Source organism: Setaria italica, chromosome VII (assembly GCF_000263155.2).
Source record: "Setaria italica strain Yugu1 chromosome VII, Setaria_italica_v2.0, whole genome shotgun sequence".
Classification (NCBI taxonomy): domain Eukaryota; kingdom Viridiplantae; phylum Streptophyta; class Magnoliopsida; order Poales; family Poaceae; genus Setaria; species Setaria italica.
Genome location: NC_028456.1, coordinates 25,204,906 through 25,230,639, shown reverse-complemented (window position 1 = coordinate 25,230,639; position 25,734 = coordinate 25,204,906). Strand labels below are relative to the sequence as shown.

The 25,734-nt window shown below is 49.1% G+C and overlaps 6 protein-coding genes across 8 annotated transcripts; all 6 read right to left on the bottom strand.

The window, feature by feature from the left end:
* Window positions 1-2,256: 2,256 nt before the first annotated feature.
* LOC101763991 (defensin Tk-AMP-D1) lies at window positions 2,257-3,159 on the bottom strand. The gene is made up of 2 exons (XM_004976203.3): window positions 3,000-3,159; window positions 2,257-2,887 (listed from the first exon to the last, which is right to left on the bottom strand). The coding sequence occupies exons 1-2, from the start codon at window positions 3,070-3,072 to the stop codon at window positions 2,709-2,711; spliced, it is 252 nt and encodes an 83-aa protein (XP_004976260.1). The 5' UTR covers window positions 3,073-3,159; the 3' UTR covers window positions 2,257-2,708.
* Window positions 3,160-5,736: 2,577 nt separating this feature from the next.
* LOC101763590 (defensin-like protein) lies at window positions 5,737-6,409 on the bottom strand. The gene is made up of 2 exons (XM_022828687.1): window positions 6,258-6,409; window positions 5,737-6,117 (listed from the first exon to the last, which is right to left on the bottom strand). Exons 1-2 carry the CDS (start codon window positions 6,391-6,393, stop codon window positions 5,933-5,935), a joined length of 321 nt encoding a protein of 106 aa, XP_022684422.1. The 5' UTR covers window positions 6,394-6,409; the 3' UTR covers window positions 5,737-5,932.
* Window positions 6,410-8,523: 2,114 nt separating this feature from the next.
* On the bottom strand, window positions 8,524-12,541 carry LOC101763183 (IAA-amino acid hydrolase ILR1-like 5). The gene is made up of 5 exons (XM_004976201.3): window positions 12,168-12,541; window positions 11,830-11,955; window positions 10,663-10,977; window positions 9,522-9,650; window positions 8,524-9,105 (listed from the first exon to the last, which is right to left on the bottom strand). Exons 1-5 carry the CDS (start codon window positions 12,474-12,476, stop codon window positions 8,707-8,709), a joined length of 1,278 nt encoding a protein of 425 aa, XP_004976258.1. The 5' UTR covers window positions 12,477-12,541; the 3' UTR covers window positions 8,524-8,706.
* A 625-nt stretch (window positions 12,542-13,166) lies between these two features.
* On the bottom strand, window positions 13,167-15,320 carry LOC101761960. The gene is made up of 2 exons (XM_004976198.3): window positions 14,536-15,320; window positions 13,167-13,574 (listed from the first exon to the last, which is right to left on the bottom strand). The coding sequence occupies exon 1, from the start codon at window positions 15,222-15,224 to the stop codon at window positions 14,550-14,552; it is 675 nt and encodes a 224-aa protein (XP_004976255.1). The 5' UTR covers window positions 15,225-15,320; the 3' UTR covers window positions 13,167-13,574; window positions 14,536-14,549.
* Window positions 15,293-18,322, bottom strand: LOC101762377 (WPP domain-associated protein). 3 transcript variants are annotated; one of them, XM_022827918.1, is made up of 5 exons: window positions 16,428-18,322; window positions 16,160-16,364; window positions 15,962-16,088; window positions 15,735-15,836; window positions 15,293-15,431 (listed from the first exon to the last, which is right to left on the bottom strand). In XM_022827918.1, exons 1-5 carry the CDS (start codon window positions 18,118-18,120, stop codon window positions 15,372-15,374), a joined length of 2,187 nt encoding a protein of 728 aa, XP_022683653.1. In that variant the 5' UTR covers window positions 18,121-18,322; the 3' UTR covers window positions 15,293-15,371. The 3 variants fall into 3 exon arrangements, with proteins under 3 accessions (XP_022683653.1, XP_012703171.1, XP_022683652.1); XM_012847717.2 differs by having other exon boundaries at window positions 16,160-18,322; XM_022827917.1 differs by lacking the exon at window positions 15,293-15,431 and having other exon boundaries at window positions 15,579-15,836; window positions 16,160-18,322.
* Window positions 18,323-18,597: 275 nt separating this feature from the next.
* LOC101762775 lies at window positions 18,598-22,001 on the bottom strand. Its single transcript, XM_004976200.3, has 2 exons — window positions 21,594-22,001; window positions 18,598-18,912 (listed from the first exon to the last, which is right to left on the bottom strand). The coding sequence occupies exons 1-2, from the start codon at window positions 21,865-21,867 to the stop codon at window positions 18,875-18,877; spliced, it is 312 nt and encodes a 103-aa protein (XP_004976257.1). The 5' UTR covers window positions 21,868-22,001; the 3' UTR covers window positions 18,598-18,874.
* Window positions 22,002-25,734: the final 3,733 nt, after the last annotated feature.

The following is a 25,734-nucleotide window of genomic DNA, read 5'->3' as shown; positions in this document are numbered from 1 at the left end:
GGCCGGATCGGAGCTTTGCCCCTCGTGTCCCGACGATCTCGTCTCGGCACAAGTAAAATACCTCGCCCACGGCTGGAGATTCAGAAAGAAATTGGCATCGTGCACCGTTCAGGAGGAGATGCTGCATAGGGCATGCATGGATTGTCTTTGGAATGTAGTGCGTTTATGGAGGCAGGGGACGTGTATGTGTGAGGGCTAGGCAGGCTACGGTTTCAGGAGTAGCAGAACACGGGTGGCTACCGACCTGACATGTGCGTTGAGCGAGACGAGCGGTGGTACACGTGATCTGCCAACGTGGATCGATGCGAGGTCCGGGTCGAGCAGGACAGCAGACGCTAGTAGTAGTAGCTAATCAAGCTGCGCATACAGCTAGCGCGCGACAACTGGTCGGTGGATGACTGGCTTATCGGGCATCGACAAACGGGACGTGGACGGCGTTGTGCTCTGTAATCGTAGACGTTGGAGCCGCAGTCATCGCAGCAAAACAAGAACTGTGATGCGCGCCACTGCGCCAGTCACGAGATGGTGCACGCACGGAGTCACGGAGGGGCCATGGGTTGGGTCTCGGGATTCCGTAACGTAAGTGGACTATGGGCATGATTAGTTTGTGCCCCATAATCTTATCAAAAATTGGTAAATTGGTCATGATCAAATCATGGTGTTGCCAAATCGTGAGCAAAGTTACGTTTGGATCACAGCCCTACCAAATCTTGCGAATCCAATTTATTTTCATAATATGATATATGGGATCCACATGTCATATTTTCTTTCTTACATTAAAATATAGTCAAATAACATCTTATGTGTAATATGCAAACGGATTTGAGGTTAGATTAGCCATTTGGGAGATTTTACCGTATAAGTGGAACTGACCTTGCATCCTCAATTTCTGTTCCACCTCTTTCCGTTGGCTCACATTGCTCATCAGTGTGGGCGTTGGCTGCCAATTCAAGGGTGAGCGATTTGCTCGCCAGAATTTGCCCGCGGCTCTTGTTGTTTTCACTTTGGCGCGCACATTGGCGAGCCAATCATGGGTAACAAAGCAAATAAATGCCAAATGTCATGGGCGAGCCAAATAATTGGTTTGGTGAGCAGGCACCAAACCAAACGTGCTCTATGGGCTTATTTGGATCGAGTCCTGGCAGGCAGCTTGCCGGCTAGGCAGCAACCTCAGCCCCAGGCAACCAAAATCGGACACTTGGGAGGGCTGCCTGAGCCAGACAGTTCCAGCCATGCCCAAAGCAAACATGCCCTATATGCCTAGTGTAGGCTGCTGGAGTTCACGTCTCACACTATCCTCATCTCATCGTCACTGCCAGGAGGGCCTCGAGGCTTCTTCCTCCTCTTGCTGGTTAGGGAATGGGTTTGTCAAGGATGAGGCCGCTCTTCTATTCACTGATTGTTTGGGCTTAGAGGGACTAAGGTAGGACGTAGTGCTGCTGATTGGTGGTGGAGGCGGATGGTGAGTACCGTGGTAGTGCATTAGGTGGCGAGAGCTGCTAGAGGAGGTTGGGGGTGGAGCGATACATGTGTGGAGGTAGAGAACAAGAAGATAAAAAAATTGATAGATTACACTCGCCTACATGATAGGTAAAAGGTCCATGATTTATATCATACTGAGCCTGCGATATGTATATGTGCAATTTTAATTGGGAAACTTTTTTTCTTGACTTTCGTCTCTATAACTTCTCTCTTTAATTTGAAAGTCTTTGAAATACATTCTAGATACTTTTTTCATGACAAATTAAAAAAAATCTTCAAAACATGTTTTCAGGAGAGCTTTCTTTGGAGATTTTTGTGATGACTTATAAAAACATGGTTAAATTTGTTACTTAAGCAACTTATGTAAATAATTTTTTCTAGAAAATTTCTACAACAAGATTGCTACTAAAACTTGTTGAAATAAGCTTTTCTCTAAAGACTTCTTGGAAAAAAAAACATCTCCTAAGAAGTTTTCCAAAAAGAAATAGTGAGGATCCACCATGAGTAAATTAACAAACCTTGCCATAAATTGAATCAGTTTAACCAATTTAATCCTAAGTATCAGTGGGCCGTACCGGCCACTACCACAGTTACCATATCACCGTGGTCACGGTGCATACACAATAACACAAAGGAAAACACAAATATGAGCGAGGACACAAAATACGCACGGCAGAAAGGCTCGCACAGATATACATGTGAACAAACTCTCTCAAGCTCTCCACACAAAATGGTGGTCATGCCCAACCACCCACACATCCACGCTACTCCACTCCACCAGCCACCTCTGCCACCGAGATGATAAGCTTTACACGATAAGCTTTACACATTCTTTGAAGAACCTACAAAATAACTTAACGGTAGCACATTTCATATACAGTATAAGTTATCCATAATGCTATACACATTGTTTAGCAGTGACATTGGCGTAGCACGAACACATCGATATAAAAGCAGCAACGACAGGGTTTATTATTATGTTTTCATATAGCTAATAAAATAGCTAATAAAACATCTTACGTCTGTCTGAGAGCAGTAACTGAAACGGGTACATGACTACACGAGGCGGGCACGTATGTCTGAGAGCAGTAACTGAAGACACGACAACAGTGACCAGACCACGGTATAAGAGATGGGAACGCGACGCGATAACAGTAAACCTTCCAGCCCGGCCGGTCCAGGCTTGCCGGCCGGCTGGGGAATGCATCCAGCCGCGGCCCGGCCAGCTAGCAGAGCCTCTTGCAGTAGCATTTTCGCTCCATGCCGTGCCACCTGCACACGCCCCATGGGAAGCCCTCCGTGTTGCACACGCCCTCGCAGTTCCTGTAGCTCATGCAGGCGCCCACGAACTTGTGGCTCTGCGACAGGCAGTGCCTCGCCTCCGCCACCCGCGTCGTCCCCATCTCTGCACGGACGCGCAGCATAAACAACAATCCACACAAACAAATTAACGTTACGTGCCATCAGAAACAAGTAACCCAGGAGGCGAATGCTGGTAACGAGAATGCACACCGTACCTGAGGCGACGAGGAGCAGCAGGACGACGAAGAGGGCGGAGGCCACCATGCGGCGGGAGGAGGTCGAAGCCATTTCTTTGCTGCCTAACTGTGTTGTACTACACGGGAGTGGCTGTGCGCCTGTGCATGTGTACGTGATGATGAGTACTATTTGAACTGGACTGATTGGCACGCAGGTGCCGGGGGCGGGATGGGTTTATATAGGGGGTTTAGAGTGCTCGTTCAAGTCCAAGGCCATGTTTAGTTACTCCCAACTCCCAACTTTGACACTATGCAAAAAGAAGATTCCCCATCACATCAAACTTGCGGTACATGCATGGAGTACTAAATGTAGATGAAATTAAAAACTAATTGCACAGTTTTGTTGTACTTTGCGAGACGAATCTTTTGAGCCTAATTAGTCAATATTTGGACAATAATTCACAAATACAAACGAAACGCTACAGTGTGCTACAGTGCTGTAACAGTAATTTGGCACCTCCCAAATTCCCCAACTAAACAAGGCCCAAATCATGCAACCTGGTCGGTGCATGCGTGTAGCAGCGTTTGGAGCTTTGCCCGTCGTGTCCCGACAATCTCGTCTCGGCACAAGTAAAATACCTCGCTCACAGTCATAATGCAAAAAAGGATTGGTATTGTGCACCGTTCTTGAGGAGATGGTGCTCAGAGGGCATGCGTGGATACCTTTGGAATGTATGGGCTGCTTGGTTCTCATTCATAGAATGCCATACCACTGTAGTGTGACGGGTGTGCCGTTCAGAATCAGTGCCGCAGCCCTATGGCGTGGCTTCCGTGGGAAGCAAGCACGCCCGTAGTGCGTGCATCGAGCAGGGGGCATGTACGTTGGATTGTTGGTGCTGGGCAGCCTGCGGTTTCAGGAGCAGCAGAACAGGGTCGGCTACACCCTTCCTGTTTTTGTTTTCTTTATTCGGATCGCTTCAGCCACGGGAGCTACCGACCTGACATGGTGTGTTGAGCGAGATGAGCGCGGTACACACGTGATCTGCCAAGTAGCTAGCTAGATCGATGTGCGAGCTCTGCAACCATCGGTGTAAAATCCACCTTTAGCTCCGGTTAGATAAGATCATAGATTCCGAAAATTTAAACGGGACTAACTATTCGAGACAAGAGGGGTCCTTTAATCTCGGTTGGTAATACCAACCGGGATAAAACTTCCCCTCATCCCACTAGCCGTTACAACCGGGACTAAAGGGGGACTTTAGTCCCGATTGATCTTTACAACTGAGACTAAAGCTTCCCCCATTGGTAATCTTTCGGTGGCTCATTTACCTTTAGTCCTGAGTCCAAAGTTAACAGGGACAAAATCTCCTGAACGGTGGTGAACCGCTAGCTAATCAAGCTGCGCTGCGTGCGCAGCCCGGCAACTGGTCGGTGGCTGACTGGCTCATTGGGCGAACCAGACGGAGCATGTCAACAACGGCAAACGGGACGTGGACGGCGTGGTGCTCTGTAGGAGCTGCAGTCGCCCAAGGAAAACAAAAACAATGCGGACCGGTCACCAAACCATATGTGGACTATGCCTCACGCTGGCTGCTGGAGGAGATCATCTCACACCCTCCTCCTCACTGCCCGGTGGACCTTATGGTTTCTACCTCCTCTTGCATACTCGCGGCCGCTGTCGATAGATGTTAGGGCTTAGGGTTGTCAAAGGACGGGGCTAATCTTCAGTGAGGGTTTCGGCATAGCGCATTAGGCGAGTCTCAGTGGACAGTACAGTTATCAAGATTGAGAACTTGGTAGCTGTGCCAGTTGAGTGTTATGGGATGAAACTCCTCTCTTCTAATGAAACTCCCCCTTATAATGATTTTGCCAAGTCAGCAATTTTGCTGACGTGGCAACAAATTTAATGCTCATAAAACTTCTATAAAACTTCCATTGAGACTGGTCTTAGCGGAGGACATTAGTGATAAGTGCTAATGATTGGTGGTGGAGGTATAGTGTAGGTGGCATGTGAGTTAGTGCCCCACCGCTAGTCTTGGATGGAGAATGATAGTCAGTCACTATGCAGTGGAGGTGGTGGGGTGCCACATTAACACGAACGTCGAGCTGGTTAAGAGTGGTAGTGTTAGATAACGGTAGCTGCCATAAATGAAGATGGATGGTGGGAAGGGAGTGATGCAGATAGGGAGGATGAGGAATAAGGTCGTCAACATCAAAGAAGGAGATGAGTGGTGGCACGTCAACGACTGGATACAATCTATGATAGTTGATAGGTCTTGTGATTTATGGCCATGCAGCGCCCATGAATGCGATTACAGTCGGAAAACTATGAATTCTAGTTGTTATTTTCATTTCCACAATTTTTAAAAGGTTTTCTAAAAAATATCCTAGATAACTTTTTCCATGAAAACTTTTGCATGAAAATTTTGAGAATATTTTTTTCATGACAGTTTTCACAAGAACTTTGTACGGTGATTTTTAAGGATTTCAAGGATGACTTATTCAAACATGCATGTTTTGTGGACAATTCCAACTTAAACAACTTATTTACAAAAATTCTAGAAAAATTTTACAAACAACTTTGGTACTAAAGTTGCTGAAACAATTCTTTTTTCGAAAACTTTTTGAAATAATTTCATGTCTAGTTTTCATCCCGATGCATATATAGCTCAACATCTTGATACTCCAAGATGCATTCGTAAACGAATGTAACTTGTAATGATAGAACTCAGAAAGTTAAATATATCTTAAAATACATCTTTGGTTCTTGGCCCCAGTCAAACTGAAATAACTTACAAATTAAAAAAACTTTAAGTTGGTATACGAGACAAGATTGCACTGAGGGGGAACGCGATGGCAAATGCTGTGGCCTTGGCGCGCGGTGCTAACCACCGATGAAACAAGGTGTGACAGTGCCTGGGAATGGGATGAGCTCTAGCAGCTGACCGCACTGCACCTCGGTCGCCGGCTAGCTAGCAGAGCTTGTTGCAGAAGCACCTGCGCAGGAGGCCGCCGTGGAACCTGCACTCGCCCCAGGGGAAGCCCTCCGTCTGGCAGACGTGCTGGCAATTGCTCTTCCTCATGCAGCTGCCCACGAACTTGTGGCTCTGCGACACGCATCGCCGCGCCTCCGCCACCGGCCGCGTCGTCCCCATCTCTGCACATCAGAGAACAAGTTCGTCTCAATGTCTGACATATATAAGAAAACTCTAAAATGTCTGAAGTAAGACGTGCTCGTGCATACGCGTGCAATGGGTGCGTGACGAATGCTGGCTGTGATGAGAAGAATGCGCGCACCTGAGGCGACGAGGAGCAGCAGGAGGAAGAAGAGGACGGGTGCGGCCGCGCGGCGGGAGGTCGACGCCATTCTGCTTCCGACTCGGCGGACCCGGTCACGGGTTCCAAAATGATACGTGCTGGCGCTGGTGGGCATGGTGCTGAAGGGGACGGCACGGCTGCAGGGATTTATACAGGTATTCAGAACGCCCGTTCAAAATCCAAATCCATTTTTTGCTTGAGAAAATTAAAGAATTCGGGTCCGTTGGTTTTGTTTCTGTCCAGGAGTGGAACAGCTACCCATGGGATTCTGGACGTACGGTGCGAGGTTTGGAGAGGGCGGCCGGCGTCACGCATACGTTACGTTGCTCGATGCTGGGCATGCTACCGCTGCGACTACATGTCGACAAATGTGCTCTTTGTCACCTTCTGCGGCCCTCGGCGGCGTGGGTCGCCTTCTTCCTCCTCCTGCTGCACCACCACCTTGCTTCACCGTCGGAGGTTAGGGTTTGAACCTTCGGGGTTTCAGACTTCGATTTTGAGTTGCCAGTAGTGGGGGCTCGCCGTCGGTAGGGTTAGGCTTCAAGGTTCGGGTTGCCAGGGGTGGGGTATCCAGTGAGCTCCGGCTATAGAGGGAGGGCCTTGGGCGGCGGTGGTGGGTTGCAAGCGGGGTGGTGAGGCGGCGGCGGGTTGCAAGCGGGGTGGTGAGGCGGCAGGTGCCACCGGCCGCGGGTGGCGGAGGATAGCCGGTGGGCGGCAGAGGAGGCGGGAGAGTGACGATGAGCTTCCCAGGGGAGCTGGGTTAGAGTGGCAGTAGCTAGCGGGAGCGAATCCGTTAGCAGGAGCCGCCAGAAACGGTGCAGGAGGGTGGGGCGAGGGCAACCGAGGGGAAACAGGTGGGGACCGGAGGTGAGGGCGACGGCTGACGACTCCTATCGCCGGAGACGGAGGTGGATGGCAGCGCAGGGGAAAATGGGTCGAGCGGAGACGGGTGGGCCTGAAGGCGACAGCTTGTTTTTTTCACCTTCGGTGACATATTCGCGCCCGCATGCTACACGGACCTGACAGTGGGATGGACGGTACACGTGACAGTACGTGTAATTTTATGATATGTGCTCTTTTTTTCTCCCAAAAGACCGAAATGTACTCGTACACGTACACAGTCATATACCGAAGTCCAAACCATTTATTCAGCTCAAGGTCAACTACGTGAATGCAGGTCTCCTTGGCTCGGAGCGGAGCCCTCGGCCAGATACCGTTCTGCAAGCGCAGCATGCAGCGCAGCCCCGACGGGAATGACATCTTCATCCACGAAGAAATGAGGGTTGTGAAGCGGGTAAACGGAGCCAGCTTTCTCGCTTCTGATTCCGATGGGAAACAGAATACCAGGAACCAGCTGCTGGTAGAAAGCGAAGTCTTCGCCCGCCATGATCTTCTCCCCGGGCCTCACCTTGTCCGGAGCAAGCAGGCGCCTGCCGACGTCCTCGACGTGGCGATGCAGCTTCTCGTCGTTCGCGGCAGCTGGGTACATCGGGTAGTCGTCACCCTTTAACTCGACAGCTCCCTTGCATCTGTGCACGGTTGCCTGCCCTTCTACTGTTAGATATATGGGCTTCGCCCATATAAATGATAATTCTGAATAAATCTTAAAGGTCCATTAGCGTAAGAGGGGGTATACCATCTATTAATCCTATATTGCTAATAGATGAGGGTGTTGGGGCTTTTCCTCCCTATATATATGGACCACCTCCCTCCTGGAATAGATGCAATATAGACTACTATACGGAAGGCCCCAAGTTAGGGTATCCCTAAGGTGGTCCGTACGAGTTAGGTTTTTGTCTCTTCTCGCTAATCTACTCCATCCCGAGCGTCTGCGTGCACCGGCAAATGGGAGAGTAGGTCTCCGGAACCTCTCGCTCTTGTGATCCTGCACCAGGGCAAATAAGGTTTTTGGGAAGTGCTCTGCGCAACTGCTCAAGGTCTTCACCATGGCTCGTCTTCCGTCCTAGTCCGGCGTTGCGGCGGCTCGTCGTCTGCTGCGCTCCATCCGCAACACTGTTATCGTTCCGTCGGCACCGCTTCCCATCACGGCTGCGCCCGCTCAGCACGTACGTTGTGATTTGATCTATTATTTCAGCATGTTTTATGAGAACATGATGTCGTTCCTGCTATTGCCTGGTACGTTAGAGTCTTGCATGCTAAGTTTAATTCCTTTTATGAGAAATATAGTTCGGAATTTAATCATACAATTGCCTAATTTTCCAACATCTACTGCTACCTGCAAAAATGGAGAAGGGCCCGTTACTGTCTGAAATCTGAATTTACATAGTTGCACAATTCTTTGGCAGAAGCATATGGGGCACTCGTAGTTTGAAACCAGTTATCAGAGAAAATGCACCAGATGTGCGCGGTAATGCTATGTATACTTATATATTGCCCATTTTAAACCCATCTGTTCGACTCAAGAACATCAATGAGACCGCAAGTCCCCTCCTCCGTTCAGAGCATATGCCTCAGAGAGATACAGTTCTGCTATGGCAGTATGCAAAGCTGCCCCAATTGGAATGACATCCTCATCAACGAAGAAATGAGGGTTGTGAGCTGAGTGAACGGAGCCGACTTTCTCGTTTCTAATTCCGATGCCAAACATAACGCCAGGAGCTAGCTGCTGGTAGAAAGCGAAGTCTTCCCCCGCCATGATCTTCTCTCCGGGATTCACCTTGTCCGGGCCAAGCAAGCGCCTGCCGACATCCTCTACATGGTGATGCAGCTTCCAATCGTTCACAACAGCAGGGTACATTGGGTACTCTTCACCCTTCATGTCGACAGTTCCTTTGCATCTATGCACCACAGCCTGCCCTTCTACTACCTGAAAACGGGAGAATTTCCATTTCCTTCTGAATATGAGAATCCCACTAATGCGGTATTGTTTATCAGAAGCATCTGGTATTCTTAGAATTTCGTACACAGTGATGATGATTGTTTTTAAAAGGGAAACACTAATGCAGCTTTGGCAAAGTAAACAACAAACAACATTGCCATGTACCACTCAAATAAAGAAATCATGCCTTTCCAACTTATTGTGTTCATACGTCTGTCTGGGCTAGTTACATTACAGGTATCTAATATTAATATCATTCATCACATATGTAGTTTGAAAGCCATTACCAAATAAAATGCATAGTGCTGTCAATGCTCTGAAGGTCCCAGTGCATTCAGAAGACAGCGATATTATGGTAAACATAATTCTAAATAAAGTCATGCGTGGTACATGATTTTACTAACCTCTTTAACCCTTTTCTGTAGACGGTAAAGGCCTTCAGTAGTGATGCTTCTCAAAGTACCCCCAAATTCAACAATTGCAGGGGTGGCATCAAGGGCTTTTCCAGCTTTGACATATGTAACCGAGACCACCTGAACATAATAAACATACATCAGCACAAGGATGTTGTGGGCTTTATGTTACAAGAAGTTTTTTGGCCAACTATGGATATTCCCCTCAGGTTGTTCACACCGAAATAGGCCGACTATGTTGTTCGTTTGTAATGAAGGAACTCTCAACTAGAGTAAGTCTATGTGCAAACATGAGTAGCAAGACCTTTTCTTCTCTGAACACATGAGAGGTGCGTATCATTTCATTAAGGAGAAAAATAAGGTAAAAAACTCGCCACAAAACAAAGTTAGGTGACAAACAAACTCCCAAGTACAAGGTTAGTTGTCCATACAAAGCACTCGAAAGAGCAGCTCACAGAGCGATACTATTCCACCTGAATGCCAAAGGGTGCACTCATGAGTAGTAAGACATTAATTGATTTTTTTTTAACATAATTCAGTAGGCTACAAAGAAACAAATTCCATGTCCCTGTAAGACACTCTGTGTGAAAACCAGCAATATTGGTCAACCGTGTGTGCCCAAAGTCCTCATTAGAACGAATGCAGAGTCAAGAGTTCAGGACAAGGTTGTAGATGCTGAGAATGATCCTTATGTATGAAAAAGGGCGAACTAGCAACTTTCAAGTCAAAATGTATTACAGTTAGTCTGCATTAGCTAACGGTTGATCTTTAGCAACAGGGTATGCTACTTAGTCTACTGTAAAGGGATTATTGGAAAACCGAGCGATAGCTCAGTTGGTAAAGCCAGTTGAGAGAACTTCCACCTGGGCTTGAACCCGGGTGCTCAAAGATCACGACAGGACCTCTCCAAAGGGTTAGGAATTCCCCTCTCTTAAGACAAAACCAGGTTCAGGAGGACATCTTTGCCCAGTAGATTTTTTCAAAGGACTACCAAACCAAGCCCCAGTTATTTGTGTACAAAGAAATGTTGATTTTATTGCACATTCTGATCTAGGTTTATGTGCAACACCTCTCCGTAGTGTGCTAAAGAAATTCACGAGGCAAAATAGTATTACCAAGAGCAGTATCATACTTGGCTGTGAAGAGGATCATCTTCTCTTGAAATGAGCTGCTGTAGCGACAGGATGGCAAATGATGCAGCAACAATAGGATCCACGTTTAAGTGTGGGGTTTCAGCCATCCCAGTTTTACCTTCTATTTTTGCTTCATAGAAACATACAGCAGCTTGCGTGGGTCCTGGATGAGCTGCTATTACACCAGTTGGTATCCGATAGTCAACATGCATGGCAAAAATGGCTTCGACACCATCAAGAGCACCTTCTTTTATCATATGAGATGCACCAGCACCACCTTCTTCAGCAGGCTGAAAAAGGAGTCTCACTGTCCCCTTCACCACAAATCAATATCTATTAATTAATCCATGTACATGTATATGCAAACCAAAAAAACTTGTGGGAATTTGAAATATATGTAGTTAAGCAAAGTATTTGATCTAGTTTCTTAAGGGAAAATATCTGGTCTTAATATTGCTCTACAGAATTAAGCTAACTTCATGCAGTCTTGCATCAGAAAATTCCTATCTACAAGATTAGATTTAGGACGAAATCAAGTTCCACAAAAGCATCTGCCTTCACTCATTCAGAGGCAAAGAAACTCAATATTAGGATAGAAAAACAAATTCTAGGAGCTGCTCCTACAGTCAGTAATCAGGAAATCAGAGAAATAAAACTTCAGGTTGGGTTTTATGCCAAAAATCTGAACCAGAGAGATATATCATATGATGACTGCAGTGCTCGAAGATCAGGTAGTTTCTTTTACTGCCTCTACTCTAAGGTCTGAATAGAGCTCTGTCAGGAACCTATGCTACAAGATGGGCCGGCTAATTGGCACTGTGAGGAAGCGGGCCAGATTGCTAGCTTGTCCTTGGCCCAAGGAAGCAAGTCACACGACTCGGCAGTACAAATACACAGAAGCAGCAAGGGAGGGTGTCGATGACCAGAAGTCCAGAACCGGGCAACCGGCGGCGGCGAGCTCATGCTCGAGGCTAGCTTCGGCTAGATTGTATCTCGTACCTCCCTTCCCCTTCCTCTAGAATCCTCTAGAATCATCCTGAACCCCAATTCACCCTCCTGTACTCCTATTTACTGAACCAATCGATGAACCAATCGAGTAGGTTCGTAACAAGCTCCAATTTTGGAATGACTCTGAATTAAAGTAGGACTATAAAATTGTAATTTACCTTGAGCTGATCCTTACGCTGACTAAGCAACTTTGCTGCCCCCAGCAGCATCGCCGTGTGCACATCATGCCCACAGGCGTGCATCACCCCGTCCACTTTGCTCTTATGCTCCCACTCCACTAATTCCTGTCGTCAGAACCAACAGAATGAAATCAATCCAACATTTCGACTAAGTATCTGCCGTAACAGTAAGCCATCTTAATCCCCTAGACATAAACATGAGGCAATACGATCCTAAACGCAGCATCGTATCATCTACTAAAGTTCAATTTCCACACCCGGAGTCCCCAGGACCCATGAGGAGCATCAGAGAGAAAGGGGGGACAGGGGAAAAGGACCTGGAGCGGGAGCGCGTCCATGTCGGCGCGGAGCGCGACGATGGGGAGCGCACCCGAGCCAACATCAGCGACGACGCCCGTCCCGGCGACGGCGCGGCTGCTGATCCCGAGGCGCTCGAGCTCCTCGCGGACGAGGGCGCTGGTGCGGTGCTCCCGGAACGCGAGCTCCGGGTGCGCGTGGATGCGGCGCCGCACGCCCACCATCCACTCCCGCTCCTCCCCCGCGCGCCGCAGCAGCTCCTCCCCGTACTCCGCCGCTGAGGCGCGCGAGAGAAACAGGAAGAGGAGCAGAAGGAGAGCGTTGGCCATGGTGGTTTCGCACCGCTCTCGCGGCCGGCCTGGGCCTCGGGGTAGGTGGGACGTGGGAGCCTTGATTTCGCGGGTAGATCACGGATGGGCTTTGTTTCCTGACCCAGCTGTCAGTGGACGCGGCCCGGTTGTCTGACTCGTGAGCCCTACGCAAACCAGCTGTCCCATTTGAGGTGGTCCGATTGCTGAATTTTATAGCTCCCTTTGTTTGTTTCACCCGACTTCAGAATAACATGAACATGTATAAAACATCTCAACGATCAATTCTGTAGACATTGAGGAAAACCAACTGCAGTGACAAACAAGTTGAGCAAGCAACCGTCACTGTCGCCCCGTCACTGTCGCTCATCATGTCGCCCCGTCACTGTCGCTCGCTGGGATGTTTGAATACGAGATGCTAAATTCACTGTTGCTGGGATGTTTGAATATGAGATGCTAAACTTTAGTAGGATCACATTATCACTATCACTGGGGTGTTTGGATCACTATCACTAGGGTGTTTGGATACAATAGGCTAAACTTTCGCGGGATCACATCAGATGTTCGGATGCTAATGAGGAGGACTAAACTGATCTAATTATAAAACTAATTGCACAGATTGAGTCTAAGTCTAATTCGCGAAATGAATCTATTAAGGCTAATTAATTCATCATTAGCAAATAGTTACTATAGCACCACATTGTCAAATCATGAACTAAGGCTTAATATATTCATCTTGTGAATTAGATTCCATATGTTTAATACTCCTAATTAGTATTAAACATCTGATATGATAGGTATTAAAGTTTACACCCGTACTATGCTACTACTGCTGTATAGACAGTACTCCGTTCAGCGGAACTGAGAACAAAGATGATCAGGCCCTTTATTGGGAATCAAAACTTCCTAAATCCCACTAGTAGCTGAAAACAGTTCGGCTGAAGTAGCATCTCCCTTTCTCCATCCCGATCCCAAAGCGTCCCCACTGTGGGATAATGTTGCCTACTCTCTGCCTGTCTGATTGCCTGCATCTCCGTGAAGAACAGGATGGCCCACGAGTTTCAAACGTCAGAAAACTTTCGCTCCCGCCAGTAATCAATGATTTGTTCAAAACCATTCCTGAAAATCACTAGAGTGAATTAGCAGGAGTGGAGATCCAAGGAGAAGTAGTAATGTTGAGATGAAACAACAGGAAAATATTACTCATGCAAGAACCACTTCCCAGGCTCAACCCGGGGGGGGGGGGGGGGGGGGGGGGGGGGGGGGTTTGGACAGATGAGCTCACAAGGGGCAAAGAGATTTATTTAGGGCTGTGTTTTTAAATAAATTTACCTACTGTATGGAATGTCGATACACATGGATAGGGAAATTAAAAAAAAAGAATGCTAAGTAGGAGGTCCAGTGCGGATTAGTTAAAACACAGGCCAATACCTATGTGCTTGTTCCACCAATGTTTACTACGATCATAAAGAATTTCCCTGTCAATACCTAGATTATTGACCTGTCAAGAAGCACCAAACTAAAGGGCCTGCCAAGGAGGACCAAAGATAACCTACGGCCTATAGCTTTCTGTCCTGTTAATCCAGACGAACCTCAGCCACTTTCAAAACGATTGCATAAGTATTTCTGATTTTAGTTCTCTGCCGTACCAAAACTTTGGACAAAGTTGACTTAAATGTGTTGACATACTAATTACATGTGCTCCCTGAAAAGGCGCAATGCAGGCAGCCTAACAGTTCTTAGATTTCACAATTCGGTTTCTATTAGTGCTAAACACGACTTCTAGATCTTTAGAAGCATCACAAAACGTGCTCTTCAATCAAACCATCAGTTCCATTCCACAACCTACTTAGAGCTGTCACTACTCACCAGCATTAGCTGTTGGCCAAATCTGAATACATTTGAACGTTTTCTCGTTATAGCGCATTTCAATCGTTGTATTTGACACCAAATCTAACTCTCCATGCATGATTTCTAGATTAAAAAAATGCCCAGAAATGGCAAACAATTCTCACGATTATTTGCATCAATAGCTAATTCAGCCAACAAAGTACTGCGTCGAAACACGAAAGCAACTCACCGTCCTCCTACGCATCAAGCATGGAACTGTAGCAGTAGATCCATGGCCGCGCGCCGCCGCCCCTCGACGTCCAGCACCGGCGGCGCGGCAGCCTCCGCCGCCTCGCAACCGCCGCTCGTGCGGCGTCCTAGGGGCCACGACGGCGGCACGGGCCGCTTCCGCCGCTTGCTCCCCTGCAGGACACAGTCCCGAAGTCCCTCCTCTACTTCCCCGACCATGTGCTCCTCCTCCCCGTTCACCTCCAGCTCCTCGCCGCCTTCCGCCATCGGCTGATCGTCGAAGGACGAGGCGGCGGCCGCGTCGAGCCTGGAGAGGAAGGAGCCGATGGCGGCGTGGGCATCGCGGAGGGCGGCCACCGCCGCGGCGGCGTGGGAGGACGGAGATGGCGTGGAGAGCGCGGTAGCGGCCGCCGCGGCGCGGTGGACGGCGGCGGCGAGGTCGGTAAGCGCCGGGACCTGTTGCGGCGGGAGATCGAGCTCCATGGCTACGCTTGGAAACGAAGATGAGTAACCACGATGGCGGCGGCGGAGCGAAGACGAGGGACGGCAGGTTGAAAGTATCCGCGCGGTTTTCTGCGGTGGCGGCAGCTGTAACCGCTGGAAGCTTCCAGAAGTATCCGTTGGAGAATGCCAGATGGTATACGTGTACCTATGTAGAAAATTTGCAGAATAATCCCTTGGGAATGGCATTATTATTTTTTTACTTTTCCGCTACCTTCTCTTCAACGGTTCAACCTTTAAACATATTTCTTTCACATTTGCGAAGGGAAAAATAGACTATGTTCAATTTTACACATGGAAAATATGTGGTAACATATGTGCGTTATCCTATATATATTACTGGACCTGATGCCTCAGGGCAAGCTCCTTCCCAAGCATGATCTGCATCTCCCTGATCTGAAGCAGCAAACGAAGGCTCAAACCAGCATCAATTCTTGTGAACAATTCAAGAATGAAACGAGAAAAATCACTGACATATCTGTGGAAATGTATGTTTTAAAACTTGGTTATCAAGCTGCGGCGCAGGGAACACAGAGTGGTAGATTCAGTAATTGCGTTAGCTGTTAACAAATTTTGTTGCACGATGGCATAACACTGCACCTTTTAAATTTACATCGGCCTAGTATTCAAGGTACAAAATAATTAAATGAGTTTAATTATGCCCTCTGATGATTTAACTGAGTGAAACTAGATAATTACCCAAAGATAGTGTTGAAGAACTGGTGAGTAGTGATTAAGAGCTTTGTATGTCTTGCTGACAAGTCCAAGAAGCAGCTCTACCTCATCGCCAAGAAGATCCACCTGAAGTTCACGGAAGGCAAATATAAAGTATCTCCATTTTAGCATTGAGAGATTTTGACCATGGATCAATCTGTAGCAAGCCGTTTTCTTTTCTGAAGAGATGGTATGAGCCCATAGTTTCTAACCTCTGCTTCCGCTGTTTGGAGGTCGCAACATCGCCCGGTGAAAGCTGTCCTGTAAATGAGTTCACTTTTTTTAAGAGAACTCACTTGTTCAGCCAAATTTGCCAATTGTTTGTCCAAGCCTCTCAATCTGGACAAGGATCAAAAAACCATTATCCAAGCCTTATGTCATGAAAAATTATGGAATGGAGACTCACAAACCTTAGAACAGTTGTTCCTAATTTTCCACAGGTAACAGCTTCAAAATCCATGAACATTGCCTGAAATTTAGTTGATGGAATGAACATTTCTTTATTTCCATTTTCAGGAGGCACGCTGAAACCTACTCCTATCTCCCCTGTTTTCTCCTTCCTTTGATCTTCCAATCCTTCCTCAACATCGTTCTTAACTGAATCAGGGACATCACCTTTGTCTGTTGACATTTCAGTTTGTTCCTCAACATCGTTCTTAACTGAATCAGGGACATCACCTTTGTCTGTTGACATTTCAGGTTGTTGATCACTGCCTTTGCAATTTCGCCTGTCGCAGTTAGCACCGAGACTCTGAACCTCTTGCTTCACAGGTACTCCATGTTGATCAGAATCTGCATCTTCATCTTCAGTGGTTACATTGATTTCCATCTTCACCTTTTTTAACTGTTCGATATTGTCAATCATGCTGAATCTTCCCAGATTATTTCTGGGACTGTTTTCACCATATGATTTTATCGCTCTAAAATTATGAACACTTATCAAATCTACTGCCAGTCCTCCAAACACAATGCGATCAATCTCTTCTTTGATAAGCCCCTCACTGTGAGGCATTTCAGTTGTGCTCTTCCAAGAATTTAAAGTCTTGGCAAGAAAAACTGCATGCACTTCATCTTTGATGAAAGTATTGATAAGATGATCAACAGAATCAGCAGCCATTCCTTTCAGTAAGTTTTTGACTATTGTGCTATATATTTCAATTTGTACTTCTCTTCTGATGTCCACCTCATCTCTTTCTTCAGTTACCCTCTGTACATCAGCCAGAACAGCCCGTTTCTTCACCAAGTCTCTGGATGCTGCTGTATATAACACACATTGTGGTTCAGATCTGACGTCTGAATCAATTCTCTCTTCAGCAAGCCTTTCAGCTTCCTCACGGTAGATACATTGCTCATTTGAATGATAACACTGTCTGCTATCTGACTCCTCTGCTGTAATACGCCTTTCTGACTGCAGCCGCATAGTTTCATCCTTTGGAGATCGGAGTTCTTCCAGGCAATTCTCAGTAGCGTCACTGTCATGTTGCAATGTAGGTGTACGAGCTCCTTCACCCGGAGAAGACGTGCGATTGGATCCCACGTTGATCTCCCTGAGAAAACCTTCCACGACGGCGCCGTACATCTCCCTCTCTGCGTCCACGAGCCACTGCTGCTCATCCATGGCCGCACGCAGCGCGGAGACCGACCCCTCCATCGCGTCGAACGAAGACGCGACGATGTCTCGGACGGCGCCGGCGTCCATGACCATCTCCTGGAACTCCATGAGCAGCTGCGCCACGCTGTAGAATCCGGAGAGCCCCTTGACCCCTGCGCCCTCGTGGCCGGCCTCCTGCAGCCTCGCCATGGGCGACGCCTCGCCGCTCATCCTCTCCATGAGCGCCGCCAGCGTGGAGCTCGCGTCCTCCAGCCTGGCCCTCATCCTCGACATCATCCGGCTCACGGACCCCCTCAGGTTGCCGAACGCACGGCCGCCGTCCTCCTCGTCCTCGGCGCCGCCCCTGCGAGCGGCCGCGGGTGGCGCCCCGCTGCCGCGCGACGGGCCGCCGAGCTCCTCGCGCCTCCGGCGCATGTAGTCGCGGTCCGCCTCGGCGACGGCGAGCTCGGCCTCGTCGAGGCGGGCCTGGATCCGGTCCCGCGTCTCGAGGAGGTCGTCGAGCAGCTCCTCGTGGCCGTCGTCGCCGCCGTCGTCCGCCGACATCTCGCCGCGCACGAAGCGGAGGCACCACTCGAGCTGCATGACGGCGAGCTCGGCGAAGCGGAGCTTGTGGAAGAGGCGGTCCAGGTCGCCGTCCTTCCAGAGGCTCTTCCTGTAGGCGTCCTCCATGGCGGCGTTCACCAGCCCGACCATGATGGAGTCCGCCGCCTTCACCGGCACCCGAAGTCGGGAGTCGACGCCGCTGAAGAAGGCGTCCATCGCGCGCGCCTGGAGCTGGACTGGCGCAGGCGCGGATCCCCTGGCGCGCGCAGGCGCGGCCGCCTAGTCCCGCGACGAGGCCGCGTGCTCGGCAATGGACGGCGAGGCTCCTGCGCGCGCGCACGGGAACGCTCGGAATTCTGCGGGCACGGCGTCGGCATGGCGTGTTCGTGGAGAGGAGATGTTTGCTTTCCTCGCGATGGCCTGAGGATCCGCAAACCGCGCTCCGCTACGCAAAAACCGATGGGCCGCCGTGGGTGCTCCGAGAGAGGATCAACGGAGCCAGACCATGAGGCCACCACGGGCTTCCTCATCCCTGGGCTCGTGGCACAAACCACTGAAAAAACCAGAAACCACAGCTAAGCACTTCGTGTAATGAGCTACAGTATCAGGTAGTAAAGCAAGATAAAGGAATGCAAAAACATCCTCACGCAAATCAGGAGATTTAGCAGTCATGCGGTGCAGGCAATCACTTGCTGAGAGGGCTAACGGCAATTGCACGCATCCTGAACATAGATACAATCATACAACTGATTACACAAAGAAAAATCCTACAAAACGGAATTTTGCTAGAGAAAGAAATTGGAGGATCTTTATCCGTTTGCCAGCGACATCTATAGGCCCCATCAAGGAGCAACCGAAAAATCCATATGTACAAAACTGCCAGAAAATATTTGGCTGCAATTCACTACGGGTCCATAAATTATCTAGTTTCCCCTGATCTGACGAATTGTCAGGCTCCTGAAGGCGCTTCTCAGCGGGCAGTTGGGTGATCCTCCTCATCACTACAAGCTGGTACATTAATCAATGAAAGACGAAGTTAGGACCAGTCAAAGAATTGACATGGGGAACAGAAGGCATGTGAGCCACGTTTTTGAACTAAGGAGAAAACAGAATGGTGATATAGCACAATGTATAGTCTGTAGAATCCGAATTACTTGAGCAACAAAAACATACAGCACAGTTTCAATGCATAAAAGGGTGGGGTGTCCATTGATTAGCAGTAATTAACTACTTGTGTGAAAAAGAAAGCACCGAAAGTTATAAGATGTTTAAATGCAAATCATAATTTCAGGTTATGCATATACTGTTAGGTGTTAGGATCCTTTCCATTGGATCCATATCAAGGTACACCTTTTACAGAAATATGAGATACAATTTCTACAGGCATAGGAGAAGACTCCATATTTCATCACTGGTCAGGGTTCAATGTGTACTTTGAGGAGACCGAGGCTTATTCCTGGAGAGATGAAAAGGTTTGAAACAGCCAATGAGTCAAAATGACCTAACAACAACTTCAAACTAGGTACCTTAAATTGATTTTCAAGATTTTCCCTTAGAGAAGTTCAGAACGAGTTTGTCGATGTCCTGAAAATAGACTAACCAAACAAATATATTGACGGTGGGCCAGAAAACTGGAAAGTAATTCATGAGCTTCAAATAGCAACCTTTTCTGTCACCTAAAATCTGATACACATGCTGAACTAAATCGTGTTGGTCAAAATACTGTGCTACTTCTCTAGTGCGATTTTGTTCCACAAGGATTCAGGAGTAGCAGTACGTAGCAAACACTTGCAAGAACATAAGTGATTTGAACAAATATATATATAAGTGAGAATAATCTACACGCTGCAATAGAAGCAATGGCTACTACTAATTGGTGTGTCAAAATATTTAGCTTATGCTGCTACTGGCAGCTAATGTCTGTGAGACATGGAGTTGTATCCTGAAAACTGGAGAGAGGGAAGGGGAGTGGCATGTCCTCAATATTGCCTCCATGCCTTGTAAGGCTGTAATATAATCACAACTGACCCAAGGGTTCACAAAAAAAACATGAACCAAGTTTAACGGATTAGGAGACCAGCGCTGCACCAAATAAAAGGAATGAGACATCAGACCAAGCCTGTACCTGAGGCATGAGCTGCAGCACAGGCCACACCGAAGCAAATCAATGGCCCCCATTTTCTACCCGTTTATCAACTACAACTAAGTCGGGAATCCCTAGTGCCCACTTTTACGCAGACCAACCACTGGTTCAAATCCATTTTCCATTTTCCCAACTTCTCGAACCTGTCCCTCTCCTCCTCTCTTCCTTTTCTTTTGCTAAAACATTTTTTAAGAAGGCAAAATAGGCGATTTGGTCCCTTAAGTTTATCCTAAGGATCAAGTTGGTCCCTCAATTTTTACATCGGCCATTCTAGTCCCCAAACTTTTGTTTTTTTGGTCAAACTCGTCCTTATATTGATTTGGTACTCTATATTGTCATGAGACTAATGCGAAAAGTCATTTTTGCCCTTGGCTCCTTCTCCCCCTCCTTAATTTCTGCCGATAATGTGAGCTTTAACTGTGTTGCATATGTGTCCATGTGAGTCGATTATAGAACTGCGAGTCATATACAGTCATACAGATGCTTTTGATGCCTCTTTTCCTCCTTACAGTGGCCTTACTCCTTTTCATTTTGTATATCAGTTCTATATTTTTATTTAGGTTGCAGACATACCATATATGCTACATTCCCCTGTGGTGCGCAGTTGAGTCCCTCATTGTTCTTTCCGAATTCTATAAATTCCTAGGGGATGCACATGAGCTGTGACTTATCACAATACATTTGTCAGAGAAGGGATAAACGGACTCCATGATACATGGATGCTGTAACATTTTAGAAACAGTCCTCTCATTTAAATCTAATTTGCAGCTTCTATGGAATACCGGTTTAAATTGATGGCTTCAGTGAAACAATGGTACATCAGCACAAGGAGCCAAGGGCAAAAAAGACCTTTCACATTAGTCTCATACCATTACATAGTACCCATATCAGCACAAGGACAAGTTTGACCCAAAAACGAAAGTTCAGGGACTAGAACGGCCAATCTGAAAGTTGAGGGACCAACTTGACCCTCGGGGTAAAGTTGAGGGACCAAATCGCCTATTTTGCCTTTTAAGAATATAGTCCTAAGAACACTAACCCTGTCATCATTTTGAAGTTTCAACTAGGAGTAAATTATTTTCAGAATAATGAGATTGCAGCATATAAAACTTTGTTGACCATTCCAATAACTATTTTACATATACAAAATGAGCAGGTCATTGAAGTTCTACTTGCGTGAAATGAGATTTATTAAATTGGATGCTAAATTTATAATTTGGGAATATCAATTGTAAAGATTATTGGATATTTCTCAAGTAATACTAGAGGAATGGTCAACAGTACTGGTTTAGAAGCTTCTTTCTTACAGGATGGAATCGTTAGTACTATGGGGAAAGAGCTTGTGTCCGGAAGACAATTTCTTGAGGATTAATCAATGTTTTATTTTGCAGTTGTAATTATACTAAGTGCAAAGCTTAATTATAAAACGCCAGGTGTAAAATCGAAATGATTCCAGAAGAAATGGCTAGCGCTCTTGGCAATTAAAAATAACAAATGGTAATCGAGCAACTAGAAACATAGGCGTCCGTGTCCAGTGTCCCCGTACCTCCACAGCAGAAGCAGCAGAAGCAGCACGTGAGGAGCAAGACGGCGTCCCAGGCGAGCTCGAGCGTGCCGGCCAGCACGGACCCCGGCGGCGAGCGGTCCTGGAGCAGCGGCGCCTCCCCGTCGCCGGCCTGGCCGTCCTGGTCGTCCTGGCCCTCGCCCTTCTGCCCCTGTCCCCGCTGCGCGCGCTTCATGTGACCGAGGTTGAGCTCCAGCTTCTGCAGGTACCCATGCTTGAACGAGTCCCGGATCCGGAGCGACGGCCACAGGTGCATTTTCTTCGACGGCGCGAGAGGGGGCCGGTCGGGCTCGGGGCGTTGACGGCGCCGGGGCGAGGACGACGGCGAGGAGAAGCGTGAACTCTTGGGAATTCGGATCGTCGCGGGTTTGGTGGCGTTGCGTCGTTTGGGATTAGGGGATTCTTTTGGAGGAATCGGGGATCCGGCGGCATGGGTGGGACCGCGGGGACGGCACCGCGACAGCGACGACGGGTCTGCAGGCCCCCAGTCCAGATCCTGGTGGGCCGGGCCGCCGAGTATCTGAGCACGCGCCGGTCTCAACGGGGATTTTCATCGAAGATACGAGTATTAAATTTTATACCGTTCCTGGTGCGTATCCTCAGGAGAAGAGCTTAAGGCGGTCAGTACCAAGAGGTCAAAGGCTCAACAGCTAGAAGTATCATGAAAACAGCTCAGACGACACTGTGGCCCACCCCCCGACCTCCCTTGGTTGGAAGCCAAGAGTCGTGACTCGCCAGCTCAGCCAGCTCGGGGGCGGGGCTCATAGCACCTCACCTACTTGACTCAAGAAGACCTGCACCATACAAGAGGCATTAAATGCAGGACGTGGCTCCCTGACCGCCCCACACCGAAGAGATGATCGGGCGATGGGAGCTGACTTTTAACCAAGAGGTCTGAGGGTAAGGCTACACCCTTCGGACCGTCCAATACGGCCTGCAGGATGAGGCCACGCGCAACCGTACACACCCACGCACCCCGGCGTCATCATCACCTTCGCCGTCAAGATCATGCCACCATGCTATGCCCGGTACGATCCCGCAATTGAGGTGGAACCCAGCGACAGACGTTATTGCAAGGAGTAGCCGTAAACGCACCAAAGAAGTCGGAGAAAGCCGGGACGAGCGGAACGCCCCGTCCAGGCCACTAATCAAGGCCCGTCCATTCGTCACCAGTACAGACGTCAACGACAGCTTTCGTCCCGTGGCATACCACGGAGTAGGCCGGGCCGTGCGTAAGCAGCCCACGCCGCACCGGAGCCACCGTACAAGGCGTGCGAAGCTCATGACCAGCCAAGGGGATAGGACAAGGAAGCCTCTTGATGCAAGGAAGATCCGACCATGCCTGAGATCGAGGACCCCCTCCATTTCTCAACGTTGTTGTCCAGTCCCTGACTTGTATAAATGGAACCGGGCCTCCTTTCTCTCTCTCTCTCACATTCGACACATACATCCACACAACGCACAAACGCTTGCTTGCAAGTACCCTGTTGTAAGTCCAGTGCACTTGATCCAAGGAACACGACTCCTGCCAAAACTGAACGTAGGGATTTTCCCAAACCAGTATAACTCCTTATCTCTTGTGTGCTAGCCATCAGAAGTAGGGAGAGCGCGATGTACAATCACTAGTCGGCGGTACAAAACACCAGTTGGCGCGCCAGGTAGGAGTAGTCGCGCATTCCTCACTAGCTTTCGATGGCCTCCCTCGGTCTCAGCGCCGACGGTGGTGCCATCCCGGGCAACACCATTCGTTTCAGCAGCCTCGAGTTCGTTGTCGATGCTGGGGGCGAGGTACAGCTTATCCCTAGTTATCTTCCAGCCCATGCATTCCACTTCGGAAGCCTGGACTTCGTCGCCGACCAACTAGGTCACCTGCACCTCCTCGAGGAGGGGTTCCCCATCCAGCCTGACCTGGAGGGGGCGCCGCCAAGTGGCGGCCCGCTACATTGCCCATCGATGGCAACACCCTAGCACATCAGATCGACGTACACCTGAGTACGGACCCCAAGCCCGAGGCCTGCTAGCACACCTTCTATGCACTGGCCAACGTCTTCACCCAACTCTCGGGGGAGGCCCCACTCCCCCCGGAGAGTGAGTTCTGGGACCCTACGGTTCATCTGTCGTATGAGCTCCGGGACGCAGCACAGCTCTTCCAGATGGACCTCGAGCGCAGGCTCTGCCCCGACCCCTTAAACCCCACATTCGTCGGTGCGGCGGAGTACGCGCCGGCGTCCTTCCACGACCTCATGGAGATCCACTCCGCGATAACCTGTCAAGGGAGTGCTTCATGGCAGAGCTCGCCGGGCATACCCCTCCTGACGGGCAGCGTGTGCAGCTGATTCAGCGCACGCTGGAGGAGAGCGAGGTGTACCTCTACGAAAAAGCGTAACAACTCGCCGCCGAAGCAGCAGAGCTCGACGGCAAGCGCGCCCAGCTGGAGCGCAAGTGTGCCAAGCACGCCAAGCAGCATGGAGAATAGGTGGCCAGATCGGCCCGCGACTGTTCCCATCACGTGCATGAGCGAAGACGGAGTCCGCCGCTTTGACTGTGCCAGCCACAACGTGGCCGCCGCGGCAATGATTCTGCACTCAATCCTTGAGCCACAAGACCTTGAGGGCTTACGCATCCATCGTGAGCTTAAAGGTCTGCTCGAGATCGTGGTGGTCCAGCAGGCGGAGCGCTCCCTCCAACGGATACAAGAAGCGAGTAGCAGCCACCGAATGTGGAGCGCAGGTGGCCCCCAGGTTCCTGCGCACCCGCCGCACCCGTAGGTAGCCAGCAGGAAGCTGGCCAACCCGCGGGAGGGGCACTAGCGCCACGGCGCCCCTCGGCCTCGACGCATAGCTGCTTGGGCAGGGCGCACAATACGCGTCGCACGATCCAAACACGGTGCTGCGAACGTGCGGAGTCTGACAGACAACGTCATCACGACCGCGATGACCACCGCGGCCGCCGCGACCGATACTACGAGCGCTCATGCTCTCCTACCCTGTATGGCCTGGGCCCGAAGGTGTTTGGGAGGAAGATACGCTCCGCGCCCTTCCCTGAGTGTTTCCGCGCCCCGACCAACATCAGCAAGTACGCTGGGGACACATACCCCAGTGTCTAGCTGGAGGACTACCGGTTCGCCTGTCGAGCTGGCGGTCCCAACGACAACGACTTCATCATCTAGTACCTGTCGATCTTCCTCGCAGATTCAACTCAAGCATGGTTGGAATATCTCCAGCCAGACTGGATCCATAGTTTGTTCAAGCTCCGCTGGATATTCATCGACAACTTCCAGGATACGTACACCCGACCCGACAACTCTTGGGACCTCAAGAGCTGCAAGTAGAAACTGGGGGAAACGCTCAAGGAATAGAGACCGTTCTATAAGCAATCTATAGTGTCCTGTTTCGTGATGTCCATGGTAGTGGCCTTCTTATCGAAGAAACAGTGTAGATAACTATGCAGGATCTTGCTTTGTTGCTGTTTGACTTGAGACAAGTCAATCCTATTGCCAGGACGTTACATTTTCCCTACAAAGTTATTTGTGAATGTCGCCTTTAGTTGACTCCACGTGTCAATGGAGTTCCCATCTAGAGATTCAAGCCATGTGAGTGGCCCTACATCCATGCAGATGGGGAAGTAAGTAACTTTGGTGTCGTCGTTTCCTCCCGCCGCTTGGACTGACAACGAGTAGCACCTTAGCCATTGAACTAGGTCCTACTTGCCATCGTACTTGGTGATATCCGGAGGTTTAAACTTGTCAGGTAGGACCGTCTTTTGTACTCGTTTGGAGAAGGTGGGAAATTCGTCAAAATCTTCTCCTGAGTACTCGACTTCTTGCTCGCATTCTCGGTGGCACCCTTCGATGATGTTACGGGCGTTGCAATTTTTGTCGATCTTCTTATGGAGGTCATGTACTGGGCGTTCAGGCTCTAGATGGGGCCCACGGTAGCCACAGCCTTCCGAGGATTCCACCCGACTACTTTCTGCCCTGTGCTGACTTGGTCTTGGGTTCTCGATTCTGGGTATTTCATTTCGACTTGGTCTGGTATCCTCATTTCGACTTGGTCCGCCACCCTCATTGTGACTTGGTTTGGTGCTACTACTGTGATGAGATAAGGTGCGTCGAACTGAATGT

What these genes read in the sequence shown, in the direction of transcription:
- LOC101761960 (XM_004976198.3), bottom strand. Translation starts at nt 15,224, where the DNA reads ATGCCATTCCCAAGGGATTATTCTGCAAATTTTCTACATAGGTACACG.
- LOC101762377 (XM_012847717.2), bottom strand. Translation starts at nt 18,120, where the DNA reads ATGGACGCCTTCTTCAGCGGCGTCGACTCCCGACTTCGGGTGCCGGTG. An exon ending in TCCAAACAGCGGAAGCAGAG is followed by an intron (nt 15,837 to 15,961) that starts GTTAGAAACTAT and finishes CGTGAACTTCAG; the next exon opens with GTGGATCTTCTTGGCGATGA. An exon ending in TTCTTCAACACTATCTTTGG is followed by an intron (nt 15,432 to 15,734) that starts GTAATTATCTAG and finishes TTGCTGCTTCAG; the next exon opens with ATCAGGGAGATGCAGATCAT.
- LOC101763991 (XM_004976203.3), bottom strand. Translation starts at nt 3,072, where the DNA reads ATGGCTTCGACCTCCTCCCGCCGCATGGTGGCCTCCGCCCTCTTCGTC. An exon ending in GCTGCTCCTCGTCGCCTCAG is followed by an intron (nt 2,888 to 2,999) that starts GTACGGTGTGCA and finishes GCGTCCGTGCAG; the next exon opens with AGATGGGGACGACGCGGGTG.
- LOC101762775 (XM_004976200.3), bottom strand. Translation starts at nt 21,867, where the DNA reads ATGCACCTGTGGCCGTCGCTCCGGATCCGGGACTCGTTCAAGCATGGG. An exon ending in CTGCTGCTTCTGCTGTGGAG is followed by an intron (nt 18,913 to 21,593) that starts GTACGGGGACAC and finishes TTAATGTACCAG; the next exon opens with CTTGTAGTGATGAGGAGGAT.
- LOC101763183 (XM_004976201.3), bottom strand. Translation starts at nt 12,476, where the DNA reads ATGGCCAACGCTCTCCTTCTGCTCCTCTTCCTGTTTCTCTCGCGCGCC. An exon ending in AGCGTAAGGATCAGCTCAAG is followed by an intron (nt 10,978 to 11,829) that starts GTAAATTACAAT and finishes TTTGTGGTGAAG; the next exon opens with GGGACAGTGAGACTCCTTTT. An exon ending in TACAGAAAAGGGTTAAAGAG is followed by an intron (nt 9,106 to 9,521) that starts GTTAGTAAAATC and finishes TCCCGTTTTCAG; the next exon opens with GTAGTAGAAGGGCAGGCTGT.
- LOC101763590 (XM_022828687.1), bottom strand. Translation starts at nt 6,393, where the DNA reads ATGCCCACCAGCGCCAGCACGTATCATTTTGGAACCCGTGACCGGGTC. An exon ending in GCTGCTCCTCGTCGCCTCAG is followed by an intron (nt 6,118 to 6,257) that starts GTGCGCGCATTC and finishes TCTGATGTGCAG; the next exon opens with AGATGGGGACGACGCGGCCG.